The sequence below is a fragment of the Oncorhynchus clarkii genome, chromosome 22, assembly GCF_045791955.1.
Source record: "Oncorhynchus clarkii lewisi isolate Uvic-CL-2024 chromosome 22, UVic_Ocla_1.0, whole genome shotgun sequence".
Taxonomy (NCBI): domain Eukaryota; kingdom Metazoa; phylum Chordata; class Actinopteri; order Salmoniformes; family Salmonidae; genus Oncorhynchus; species Oncorhynchus clarkii.
This window is the reverse complement of record NC_092168.1, coordinates 16,873,083-16,887,322: the sequence shown is the minus strand read 5'-3', so window position 1 is coordinate 16,887,322 and position 14,240 is coordinate 16,873,083. Positions and strand designations below refer to the sequence as shown.

The window sequence follows — 14,240 nt, the reverse complement described above, 5'->3', positions numbered from 1 at the left end:
AAGAGGGTTCCACTACGGTTTCAAGCCAAATAGCCCTTTATTTGGCACTATATAGAACCAGTTGTTTTTGAGTGTGTATCAATACTGTACACACCACTGAAACAGCAACATGTCAAAGCAAATCACACTTTACTGTTTAACTCACGTGCAAACATTTGACTGATTTTGTTGGAGTCGCGTTGGAGACAACATTAGCATTTTAGCTAACCCTTCCCCTAACTCTTATGCTAAATTTAGCCCATTTCACCCTACCTGCTACGTAAATTCCTAACCTTTGTCATTAGTTCCTCTAACCGCCAATGTAACTTCTCCACATAATTCTCCTTTCTGGTTAAGGTGCAACAAGAAACCTTGTCTCAGAGAAAGACGTGTCATACTATACATCATCCAAGACGTGTGATAAGGTAAGTCATTTAATTAATATGCTATTATACGATCCGGGTAAGATGTATGATAATATACATCCTATAAATCCTATGATATTGTTTGACCGCTGTTCCATTCATAATGTAACCTAACGTAACATAATCTATTATTCTCCCGAGTAGCGCAGCGGTCTAAGGCACTGCATCGCAGTGCTAGAGGCGTCACTACAGACCCTGGGTTTGATCCCGGGCTGTATCATGATCGGGAGTACCGTAGGGCGGCGCACAATTGGCCCAGCGTTGTCCGGGTTAGGGGAGGGTTTGGCTGGGGGGGCTTTGCAAGTAGGCTGTCATTGGAAATAAGAATTTTTTTTCTTAACTGACTTGCCTAGTTATATAAAGGTTAAATAAACATTTTACAAGAATTCTAAATGGAGTGTCACTGATTTACGTACTGAATAATAACAATTGCCTTGAGACCATGTTGCTTATACTGGTGTACTATCTTAATTTGACCAGTTTCTTACAGCAGGACAAATAATCCTATAGCAACAGGAAATGTGGAGTATAGGCCTAATTAATGAACATTTTTGTACGGGTTGATACATTTTTTCAAGTTTGACCTTGAATACAATAGAATTTGCATTTCCTACTGACCAGGAACATTCGGTGCAAAAACAGCATGACCAAATTAAGATAGCACACCTGTAAAGTGTAGGTCTTATAGCCAGCGCCTTAACTGGCTAGGTATACAAGTGTTTGATTCATGAATAATGTAAAAATCACATAATAAAGGGTTAACTGTTAGTAGTCAATGAATCACACAACCACAGCAAGAGTTGGCAGATGTCATTGTACAGAAAAGTTGTCAGTCAAGTACTGAAATGAAAGCTATTTACAGTGGTAATATACTCAGTGTCTTAAAACTGAAGCAATGGGGAGCATGATGACCTTTCAATGTTTACCTAAACGTATTGCTCTTTCCATGTGTTGTGTCATATTTGGTAAAAAAAAACTTGATTCTCATGAATGAAGCAACAAGTGAGGAAAATCACATACGTATGTTCTTGCTAACAGGAAGTGTGTGTGTGTGTGTGTGTGTGTGTGTGTGTATGTGTGTGTGTGTGCGAGAGGGAGACAGAAAGAGAAAGAAAGAACAAGAACGTGAAGAAGTTTTTATTATTTTAGCACCTTTATTATTTTAACTGTGATTTCTACTGTATATTATGTAATCAGTTACTATATCCAGGAATAGGCCGACTTAAATTAGTCAGCGACATTGCAGTCATGTGAGAGGGTGGAGCTGTTAGGATGAACGTATAGCAGCTATTCTTGGTGGCAATCTAGATGTGAAAGGGTATGAACACCAACATGCTTGTCATAGAAATGAGAAGGATCATCTCTGAGTCGGTCTTCAGTCTGGTAAGATTTGGCAAAGCAATTGCTTTGGAGTTGTTCAAATAATGTTTGTATATTTCTATATGATCACTCCATAAATAATCGAGACCTACATGCAACAGTATCTCTTGCGCTTTTGACGATGATTTCACAAGGCCTTTTTCACATCATATGCCTCAATACATATAATCACATTTTTCTTTTGATTCTTTAATTACCTTACATTATGTTATTTCAAGTTCTCCATTTGGGACGCACGATCACATTGTTATAATAAGTCTTAATTGGGCTTGCCTATATGAATGATTGAATCTTTGATTTTTGTGTCATTCACCGGTTTGCTACCGAACCCCTTACAGGGATCAATTGACACACAACTTCTCCTCCTGTTTACTGCGCATCGCATGCAAAGAATGAAACAATATTAACATGATAACAAAGAAAGTTATCCTAGCAACAACAATAACCTATAAGGCTATTGAAGGCAACTAGGGCATGTGCTAACTTTGTGTTCGATGAAAATGATAGACCTTTCAAACGTTGTTTGCATCATAACGTTGGTAAGCACTAAACCCAATGCCGCTAAGAGGGGAGTAAGGGAGGGCGCGTACACTGAGTATACCAAGCATTAGGAACACCTTCCTAATATAGAGTTGAACCCCGACTTTTTGCCCTGGGAACTCTAAAAGGTGCCAAAAGCGTTCCACAGCGATGCTGGCCCATGTTCACTCCAATGCTTCCCACAGTTGTGTCAAGTTGGCTGGATGTCGTTTGGGTTGTGGACCATGCTCGATTCACACAGGAAACTGTTGAGCTTGAAAAACCCAGCAGCATTGCAGTTCTTGACACAAACCGGTGAGCCGACTACCATGCCTCGTTCAAAAGGCACTTAAATATTTTGTCTTGCCAATTCACCCTCTGAATGGCACATACACAATCAGTGTCTCGATTGTCTTAATTCCTTTAACTTGTCTCCTCTACTTCATCTACACTGATTGAAGTGGATTTAACAAGTGACATCAATAAGGGATCATAGCTTTCACCTGGATTCACGTGGTCAGTCTATGTTATGGAAAGAGCAGGTGACGTTAATGTTTTGTATACTCAGTGTATGTCGTGAAAGGAAGATGTGTATTTCACAAATAAAGCAGATGGCATACAAAATTAACCCCCCCCCCATTAATTTATTCTCTAATTATTTGCAGCGTGGAAAATCTACTCTGGTATTCATGTTTTTGCTGTTTGGTAAGTCACCTTTATCTCAATGCGCATTTATTTTATTTTATTCAATGCTTTACAGAAAAGGTTTTGGCTTGTCTAAAGAGAATATCTGGGCTTGCCCACACATCACCCACACAGACTTTCCCATGGAAATGGTAATTCCTTCCCTTTTGGGGGTCTAGGTCAGTTTACTGTAAACCACATTGTGACACGTTGCTACCGAGCTGACGGTTTATGACAAAGATAAATAACTCATCAGAGTAGTCATGAAACGGGTGATGTCATACATCTCCCCATCATCTTCGTAAGCAAGTGCTGGAATTCATTACAAAAGTAGACCGATAAACGAACAACCCAGTCTCAAATGTTATTGCACGGCTTTTGGAAGAGAGAACGTTTCTTACATTTCCAGGAACGTGTTTGTTTAGGGGACTTTTCTCTCTGCATGTGTGCACTGTGCTTAAGCTCTACCACATCCAAACAACTTCTGTAATTTCCTTTGAGTCAGGACATGAGCATGCCATGCCATTCCTCCAGTGAAGCCCTGCTGTCACAATAGCAGTGTCAGTTTTAGTGTTTGGGCCCCTCTGTCCTGGTTTGAAGGACTGTGTCAGATCTAGCATAAGCTCCTACAATTCTCTCAAGGAGTCGGGAGACAGGCATGGAGGAGCAGGAAACTCATATGGGCCTGTGCTTGAGCACCATTGATGACATTAAGGCACGGGGACAATTCTTCACTGTTTCACATCTCAAGCCAATTGAGACATTGCATAGATTCTCCCATATTCAAACACAGTCAAGCAGTTATACAGTGGTGGACGTTTATGATCTGGGTGTTGAATTCTGAGCTTAGTTTGGTGTAACTTTGGCATATTTGTCTTGAATTTTTCAGGACAAGTTGCATCTGAACATCTAGTCACTGGCATTATAGGAGAATCTGTTCTGTTACCCTGTGACCTGAATTTATCCATCAACCCAGCAAGACTCCGGTTCCATTGGCAAGATCATTCAGACGTTGTGTTGTACTCTTTCAACAACAGAGTTGAGCAAGAATATCAGAATAAACTTTACACAAACAGGACTAACGCCTTTCAGGTTGAGATGAGTTCTGGAAATATCTCTATCGAACTCAGGCAAGTAACACCTCAAGACAACCAGAAAACCTACTGGGCTTTCGCGTTGCTGTTCGACAGAAATTATCAACCTATCCATTTCACCAAAGTGTGTCAGACTACTCTGCTTGTCGCAGGTATGGCTGCGTTATTCATAGCTCTTGTGGGGAAATCATAAAGGACATTATTATAGCATTTATACATGGCACTTTATGGAACCTTTCTCTCACTTCTTGTCTTTGCCCTGTACACTTTCAGCACGGTTTCCGACACCCAAATTGACTGTGAAGTACAAAATGATGAATGCAATGTGTTTGACCCATGGAGGCTACCCCAAACCAAAAGTCACATGGACTATCCAGGACCTCTCTCAGCCTCAGAACGGCACTCTGGAACCCAGGGAAGTACAGACCAACTTTACACTTGATCCTGAAAGTGGACTGTACACTGTCTGGAGCCAAGTGAATTTCACAGAGAATTACATAGATAATCATTCTGTGACCTGCCAGGTGTTCAACCCCGTTCTGAGAGAGACTGTGAGCAACACAACCATCATCCGCACAAGTAAGAGAATTCACACACACCTTGCAAGAACATGATACAGTGTGTTTCACCCCCTCTCATTACCTAATCTTTATTAACTGAAAACTTAAACTGGTCTTGTCTTTTCCCCACAGGCGAAGGCCTTTCTCTCAGTGCTATTGTAGGCATTACACTAGGCATCACACTATTGATGCTGATTTGCGTCGGGGGAATCATTTTTGTTTACAAACAATGTAAGTTGCAATTTCAGGATTTGTATTACCATAATGAAAATAGATCCAGTACTGTATAAAGACACCCCATCTGTAAATACTCTGTTAGTGACAAATCTAAAGATATTACATCGATTTACATTCAATGAAGTGCTACCAACTCCCAATCACATGATAACTGCAAACCTGGGATAACTATAGACATAACTATGCTTTGTGGAAAATAACTATTTTTCCTTTGGCACAAATAGTTACTTTGAAAGTGACTACAACTACTTGAATAAAGATTCCAACATTTTTTCGGAAACTATAGGATTAGCTGCCTTCAACTAATGGCAGGGCTGCATCTGCATGTTGAAGATAGAAATAGAATCAATAGAGCGCACATACAATCTCCTATACTATTCCAATCTATCTGACAGTCATACTGTATTTGATCTACACAATACATTTATATCTGAACATTCTGTTAATGCCCATTCTCCTAAATATCCATTTCTCCAGGTGTACATAAAGGCAAAACATTTAACAAATGATATTTGATTAAAAAAAGTATAAATAAGTTGTGACCCTCAACTACTTTTTTATTTGTTATTTTTTACCCCTTTTTCTCCCCAATTTCATGGTATCCAATTGTTGTAGTAGCTACTATCTTGTCTCATTGCTACAACTCCCGTACGGGCTCGGGAGAGACAAAGGTTGAATGTCATGCGTCCTCCGATACACAACCCAACCAGCCGTACTGCTTCTTAACACAGCGCGCATCCAACCCGGAAGCCAGCCGCACCAATGTGTCGGAGGCTACACCGTGCACCTGGCAACCTTGGCTAGCGCGCACTGTGCCCGGCCCGCCACAGGAGTCGCTGGTGCACGATGAGACCAATCCCTCCCTAACCCGGATGACGCTAGGCCAATTGTGCACGGACCTCCCGGTCGCGGCCGGTTACGACAGAGCCTGGGCGCGAACCCAGGGACTCTGATGGCACAGCTGGCGCTGCAGTACAGCGCCCTTAACCACTGCGCCACCCGGGAGGCCACCCTCAACTACTTTATGACTCTTTCAACAGGCCACTGAAAAGGTTGAAAGCTGCAATTAATACTGCAATTAATAATTTGAAGCCAATTGCAAACATTGCAAGTTGGATATTTACACAGCTAATTCTACAGTGTAAGAAAACAAACAAAATTAACACAGAATGTTAAATCAACACTGAAAGTGTTGAGTCTGGACCCATATCAAATTATTTGATTATAAGGGATTTTTTATCAATAATGACTAATTATGTATACATTTCAATCAGGACTGACTAATCAGAATATGTTACTGTATAGATGTATGAATTTTCTTTTAACCCTAGTACTGAATATAATGTGTGTAAATATAATCAAGAATTAGAACAATGACTGTCTGTTTCTTGGTAGAAATGAATGAACTTATAGCCAGACTGGCTAGAATGCTTATCTACACAAGCAGACCTTGGCTCGGGTCGTAAATGATCTTAGTAGGGAGAGACGATGTGGGAAGGCTTGAGTAGTACGAAAACTAATGACGTCATTTTCAGTTTATAACCTGTGGTAAACTGTATCATGTTCAGTACTCTCGAGAATAAACGCTGCTAATTGATTTTGAGACTGGTCTCTGTCCATTTTATGCAAATAAGAGTCTTACAAATTCTTAGGAATTGACAGAGTGTTTAATTTTAATTGGGTATTAAAACATAGAGGAATTTAATTCCTGTAACAATTTGTCACATACGCCGAATACAACAGATGTAGTAGACCTTCCCGTGAAATGTTTACTTACTAGCCCTTAACCAACAATGAAGTTAAGAAAATATTTACTAAACAAACTCTAAAAAAATAAGTAACACAGTAAAATACCGATAATTAGGCTGTAAACAGTGGGTGCCGGTACTGAGTCAATGTGCGGGGTTACAGGTTAGTTGCGGTCATTTGTACATATAGATACCGGTTTTGTACACTCCCAGTGTTAATTCTGTTTTTAAATCACAGTCGAGAATTTGCTGTACACCAGAACAGTGTTAAAGGTCCTGAACAGTCATTCTGAAAAGTATTGGTTCTTTCATGGCTAACAACTTAGAAGTTTGAGAAGACTGAGGCTGTGGGTGGGGAGCTTACATTATATTCATGAAATGCTTATGTCAAGCAACTTGGATGCAGTAAAATCATCTCAAGCAAATTTGGTGATACACAAAGCAACTCAAACATTGAAATTGCATTGTATTCAGACCCCTTGACTTTTTCCACATTTTATCCTCAGCAATTCTCAGCAATCTACACACAATACCCCATAAAAACAGGTTTTTAGAAATGTTTGCTAATTTATACAAAATAAAAAACTGAAATACCTTATTTACGTAAGAATTCAGACCCTATGCTTTGAGACTCGAAATTGAGCTCAGGTGCATCCTGTTTCCATTGATCATCCTTGAGATGTTTCTACAACTTGATTGTGGTAAATTCAATTGATTGGACATGATTTGGAAAGGCACACACCTGTCTACATAAGGTCCCACAGTTGACAGTGCATGTCAGAGCAAAAACCAAGCCATGAGGTCAAAGGAATTGTCCATAGAGCTCCGAGACAGGATTGTGTTGAGGCACAGATCTGGGGAAGGGTCCCAAAAAATGTCTGCAGCATTGAAGGTCCCCAAGAACAGTGACCTCCATAATTCTTCAATGGAAGAAGTTTGAAACCGCCAAGACTTTTCCTAGAGCTGGCCGCCCGGCCAAACTGAGTAATCGGGGCAGGAGGACCTTGGCCAGGAAGGTGACCAAGAACCCGATGGTCACTCTGACAGAGCTCTAGAGTTCCTCTGTCGAGATGGGAGAACCTTCCAGAAGGACAACCATCTCTGCAGCACTCCACCAATCAGGTCATTATGGTAGAGTGAGCAGACGGAAGCCACTCCTTAGTAAAAGGCACATGAAAGCCCGCTTGGAGTTTGCCAAAAGGCACCTAAAGAGACTCAGACCATGAAAAACAAGATTCTCTTGTCTAATGATCTATTTGGCTTGAATGCCAAGTGTCACGTCTGGAAGAAACCTGGCACCATCCCTACGGTGAAGCATGGTGGTGGCAGATCATGCTTTGGGGATGTTTTTCAGGGACCGGGAGACTAGTTAGGATCGAGGGAAAGATGAACGGAGCAAAGTACAGAGAGATCCTTGAAACCTGCTCCAGAGCGCTCAGGAACTTACTGGGGCGAAGGTTTACCTTCCAACAGGACAACAACCTTAAGCACACATCCAAGCCAACACAGGAGTGGCTTCAGGACAAGTCTCAATGTCCAGTGTGAGGGAACAATTATGTATTCATCGTATTTGTTGGCTATGTAACAATTATTTACTTAACGAACAGTAAGATATTTCTGTCCTGCTAATGCTGTGTTTCATGGTCTCCACTCTAGCACCCTGCAGCTAGTCTGGATGTTGAGGACATGGGTTCTACTAGAGATACAGTAGCTTGAAGCTGACAATTGACTTGTGTTGGTGATTAAAAATATAAAAGCTAACAATCTGTAGACAAGATGTGGTATGTGTGACTCGAGATAGAGAGGGCCTGTAAGAGTTAAGAACAATGCCTCATTGTCTCATCTTCCTAGCATCTGGGAAACTAAGTAAAATACCATCCTGTGTAGATAACCAAGGTGGCTTATGGGAAGGTTAGAAGTGACTGACTAAGCAATCTTGGTGTCAGCTATATAAAAACTGTGCATCGTCTGTAAAGGCGAGACTCTCAGTCAGTCAAGACTGGTGGGTTGACGGTCTCATTATTGCAATAATGAATTGATAATAAAGATGATCGTTTGAAGAAATGACCAAGACCAAGTCTCTCTCCGTAGTGAATTTCCACGACACCAGCCAGAGCCCGGACTTGAACCCGATCTAACATCTCTGGAGAGACCTGAAAATAGGTGTGCAGCAACGTCCCCCATCCAACCTGACAGAGCTTGAGAGGATCTGCAGAGAAGCATGTGAGAAACTCCAAATACAGGTGTGCCGCCAAGCTTGTAGCGTCATACCCAAGAAGACTTGATGCTGTAATCCCTGCCAAAGCTGCTTCAACAAAGTACTGAGTAAAGAGTCTGAATAGTTATGTAAATGTTATTTCCATTTTATTTTATTGTTTTATAAATTAGCAAACATTTCTAAAAACCTGTTTTTGCTTTGTCATTATGGGGTATTGTGTGTAGATTGATGAGGGAAAAAAACAATTGAATACATTTTTGAATAAAGCGGTTACCTAAAAAGAACGTGGAAAAAGTCAAGGAGTGTGAATACTTTTCGAATGCACTGTACATCTCCTGTTTGGCATGTCTCTTGTAATGTGGTTCACAGCAGCACAGAGATGCGTTGACTTGACAACTGCGTCAAAGTTTTGAACGACCGCTCTCCCCTTTTGTTCCATGCTGGCTGAAGACCTACAGTAGCTAGCCAGTAACAAGCTAACACCAGACACATATGAAATGGGAAATATATAATTGCCAAAATATGCATTTTGAGGGAAATTGTAGCTTTGTCTGAAGCCTAAAAATTAATTTAACCTATGCAGTAAGAAGTTGTTTTTTTGTTGTTACTGTAACTTCATTGATCTACTGTACTTCAACAACAGATGCATTCACATTGGATGGTTTGATTAGGATTCAAACCTTCTCTCAAACAGCCAATATATATACTCTTAGAGTAGGTTTACCCCATTAATGTACTAACATCATCCCATTTCACTCATTCAAAAGTGGTGTGGCAAAATCCAGACGAGTCTTTTCTGGGGCCTGGAGTTTTTCCTGATCTCATGACCTGGTCAGGTAAAACTCTGGGTCCTATTCGTAGGCTATGACAGGATCCAATGCTAACTTTTTTCTCACTGGCTCGACTGGGATAGTTGACCAAAAATTTACCGGCCCGAGCAGAGTTTCTCCTGGTCTGGACATGGTGTAGTTTTGAATGCATTGGGGTCATGCAGGGCCTATAGGTCAGCATGATTTCTCTCTACATGTAACTATTAATAGGCTATATTTATTATTGAAAAATATATACAAATTGGTGATGCTTATTTTTGTCCACATATACACGTGTGAATTGAAAATGTTTTTTTTTGCATATCCCAACTCTCCCCGAAACACCCTCGGAGATTGTGGTCACAGCCAGGGTCTGCCATTATTAACAGCAACCTTGGACTAAGTAGGGTTAAGTGCCTTCCTTGCTCAAGGGTACATCAACAGATTTTTCACATTGTCAGCTCATGGATTCAAACAAGTAACGTTTTGGTTACTGGCCCATGACTGGAACGAATTTAAGCATCAGCTGTCAGAGCAGCTTACCGATCATTGCACCTGTATATAGCCGATCTGTAAATAGCCCACCCAACTACCTCATTCCCATATTGTTATTTATTTTTTGCTCCTTTGCACCCCAGTATCTCTACTTGTACATTCATCTTCTGCACATCTATCACTCCAGTCTTTAATTGCTAAATTGTAATTATTTCGCCCCTATGGCCTATTTATTGCCTTACCTCCCTAATCTTACTACATTTGCACACACTGTATGTAGACTTTTCTATTGTGTTATTGACTGTACGTTTGTTTATCCCATGTGTAACTGTTGTTTGTGTCGCACTGCTTTGCTCCATCTTGACCAGGTCATAGTTGTAAATGAGAACTTGTTCTCAACTGGTCTACCTGGTTAAATAAAGGTGAAATAAAATGTAAAAATCGCTCTAACTGCTAGGCTACCTGCTGTCACATTTGTTATTATGAATCTGTTTAATATAATTTAGTAATGTGAGTCATTACTCTATTCTTAAGAATTACATTGTATTAATTGCGTTCATTTTTGTTTCTTAAAGTAAGTAATTTAGAGATGTTTTTTACAGCTCAAAATAGGACCCTGTCCCTTTAATAGAACTGGTGTATTAAAATGAGAGTTAAGGTGATGTCACCTTGTCCCATTAATAATGAATCCAAGTGTTTGACATGGGGGAGGGGACCAGTAGCTTTATGATCAAACTTGGTCAATGTAGAAGCAACTGCCATTTTTCATACTTTGGCCAACATACTTCTGGTTTACTTCAAATATCATACCATTTCATGAAAAACGTGATTTTGACAGTTCATGACCTTTAACACAATACCATATGTATTTCATGAGGCCTTATTTTGAGCGCCTAGTTTGACGGTAATACAGGGGCCTGAAACTCTGACACATTTGAACCAAAACCACGTCTATCATTATCGTATTTCCCAGCATGCACTATTGTAGGTTGATTTTTCAAAAAAAGGTTTCAAAATCTGTTTGTGCATGTACAGTAAATTGATTGATTTATTAATATAATATATATATATATATATATTAATATATTTAATAAATAACATACACTACCGTTCAAAAGTTTGGGGTCACTTAGAAATGTCCTTGTTTTTGAAAGAAAAGCACATTTTTTGTCCATTAAAATAACATCAAATTAATCAGAAATACAGTGTAGACATTGTTAATGTTGTAAATTACTTTTGTAATCGGAAACAGCAGATTCTTAATGGAATATCTACATAGGCGTACAGAGGCCCATTATCAGCAACCATCACTCCTGTGTTCCAATGACATGTTGTGTTAGCTTATCCAAGTTTAATTTTAAAAGGCTAATTGATCATTAGAAAACCCTTTTGCAATGTTAGCACAGCTGAAAACTCTGGTGCTGATTAAAGAAGCAAACTGGCCTTCTTTAGACTAGTTGAGTATCTAGAGGTTCAACATTTGTGTGTTCGATTACAGGCTCAAAATGGCCAGAAACAAATAACTTTCTTCTGAAACTCGTCAGTCCATTCTTGTTCTGAGAAATTAAGACTATTCCATGAAGGCTATTCTCGTACAATGCTGTGTACTACTCCCTTCACAGAACAGCGCAAACTGTCTAACCAGAATAGAAATAGGAGTGGTACAATACAACTATTTTCTGCCCAGGACTGGATGAATGTACTATATATCCTGGCCTCTCATTTGAGGAGTGTCAAGTATGTGAAAATCAATCTGCCCTATGTACTTTTAATAGTTAGTTGGCTGCAGTGTATTGCTCATTATGACTAAAACACTGATCCATGTTGATCTAGGTTGTGGAACCAGTGGAGTTAAAGCTACAGCAAACAGTGTTGCTGCAGGATCCAGCGAGGGTGCCGCAGGAGGTGTTGAGGAGCACTGCAATCTGATGTCTTCCACAACAAGCCAGGCTTTGGGCAATTGTAGTGTTGTTCAAGGTGATGGAGCTACAGCAATCAATAGTGGTGAAGCAACAGTTGACAACACTAATGGTGCTGCCACAGAAGCAAACAGTGCTGCCACAGAAGGTGTTACTGAACCAGTGGACGACATGGCAACTGTCATGACTGGCCTGTTCGGGTCAGGTTACCGTGGACCACAATCCTACAGGGACATCTCTCACACCCACCAGGGGAGAGATCGAGAGGTATGGAGGTGTTTTTTTTATGACACCTCACACGCATTGTTAATCTTAAGCAGCAGACAAAATCCCTTTGTCGCAGAGTGTGGAGGAATGGAATGTATGATGGGACTATGGAGAACCTACCTCAGAACAGTAACATGCAAAAAATGGACTTTGGGACAATCTGTTTCGTCAGCCAAAATGGTGGTACAGTGGTTGCTCCACTAAAAGTTTTTGCAATTATGCTGCGGGATTAGAGGTAATTTATGGTTTAGTATGGTACCCTGCGTCACTACTTCATTGCTCCAGACCAGCCCAAGGGGGAGTTAGAGCACTGATTATGCTTTTGGGTCCCAATGCTGGTTCAATACCCGTGCCGGCCTCAACTGGGAGACCCATGAGATGACTAGGTTTTGGGATTCTTTCCATCTAAAAACATTAATAAATAATTCTAATTAATAATAATCATTATTCTAATAAGTATTATCATTATTATTATGTATCACATCCGACCGTGATTGGGAGTCCCATAAGACTTAGAGCGTTTCTCTCCCTCTAAAAACAGAAATAAATGTTTTGGCCTTTACAAATATTATTTTGGCCTTTATTCAGATTACAATCACTTATTGTAAAACCTCAAAAATATCATTATATACTATTATCAAGTTGATGGCACAGTCATAGATCCAGCACCTAACATAAAGCTGAGTGACTCACTCATTCATGGCTTTGGATCAAAATAAATAAGTACCAACATTCTTTCTGATAGTCTTTAATAAAGAAATGTTTTGGTTATCCTGACCTGGACACCATGTACAGTATTATAACAGCCCTCCTGATTGGCACAGCGGTCTAAGATGCTGCATCGCAGTGCAAAATTAATTGCTACAGATGTAGGTTTGATACCCGTGCCGGAAGACCCATATGTAATTATCGACGATCATATTTTGTTATATACTGTAGGCCTACAGTAGGCAACATGAGTCTCACTAGTGTTGAGTAATGTGCTGTTAAAAGTGGTGTGGGTCTTATTTATTTAAAGAGCATATTGCAGTTACAAGCAATAGGATTTGAAGCAATAGCCTACAACTATTTTAGCACTGTTTCACGCTGCTCTGAGACAAGCACGGGGACTGATCTTGATAAATCAATGAGATTTACACTGAATCTCTGTTTGGGTAGTGGTTAAACTACAATTATACAATAAAGGTGGAGAAATGTTTTGCTCTTAGTGCAGCAGTCAGTTCAGAACAAATTCTTATTTACAAAGACAGCCTACTCCTTCCACCACATCGGGGAATTGAACCCCGGTCTCCCACGTGCCTGCACAACAAGGGGATTATTTTGCTAAATAGCCCAGTACTGTAGCCTACTCACGACCGTCACGTTGTACAGCGTCATATTTTCCGTTCCATCCAAACGGAAAGCCAGTCTTTTTTTCTTTTTTTCTTGGAATAGAAACACTATAATATTAATCAAATGAATTAAGCAAAATGCCTTAAAATTAGTCCCATATACAATGTTCCTACAACAAGGTTTTAAATTCTCTAGTACAGCACTATTGAAGGCTATCAAATGTTTCTCAAAGATTCCCTCTGGTGGTCAAACTAGCACTAACTAGCTTTAATGGTTATGATGGCTGCCACTTAAATAACGTGCCAAATTACAAACAACTGTAATGACGATAGATGGAATTTGAAAATTAATGTTGTTTTTGTTGTTTTTAAAAATTAAATGACGACATTATAACAAAACATTGTAACTTGAAGAGTTTTCATAATATGTACCTGATGTTTGTATACTGTACTTTGTGTGAAAAATGTCCAGATCAAAGAGAATGTTTTAGTTGTTAGTTGTCTAAATTGGATCTGAGTAAAATCCAGACCTTGCCTCGTAACAAGTGGCGCCCAGAGAACTTGCCATGAAGACG

The 14,240-nt window shown here is 39.9% G+C and overlaps 1 protein-coding gene across 1 annotated transcript; it reads left to right on the top strand.

Annotated features, from left to right (window-relative positions):
• The first annotated feature begins 1,472 nt into the window (after positions 1-1,472).
• Positions 1,473-10,598, top strand: LOC139380654 (T-lymphocyte activation antigen CD80-like). The gene is made up of 6 exons (XM_071123553.1): positions 1,473-1,787; positions 2,969-3,008; positions 3,877-4,233; positions 4,355-4,660; positions 4,774-4,872; positions 8,718-10,598. The coding sequence occupies exons 1-6, from the start codon at positions 1,725-1,727 to the stop codon at positions 8,762-8,764; spliced, it is 912 nt and encodes a 303-aa protein (XP_070979654.1). The 5' UTR covers positions 1,473-1,724; the 3' UTR covers positions 8,765-10,598.
• Positions 10,599-14,240: the final 3,642 nt, after the last annotated feature.

Excerpts from the sequence above, each read along its gene's own strand:
- LOC139380654 (XM_071123553.1), top strand. The coding sequence starts at position 1,725 with ATGAACACCAACATGCTTGTCATAGAAATGAGAAGGATCATCTCTGAG. Across the intron at positions 1,788-2,968 it reads CTGAGTCGGTCTTCAGTCTG|CGTGGAAAATCTACTCTGGT; the intron begins GTAAGATTTGGC and ends AATTATTTGCAG. Across the intron at positions 4,873-8,717 it reads CATTTTTGTTTACAAACAAT|TGAATTTCCACGACACCAGC; the intron begins GTAAGTTGCAAT and ends CTCTCTCCGTAG.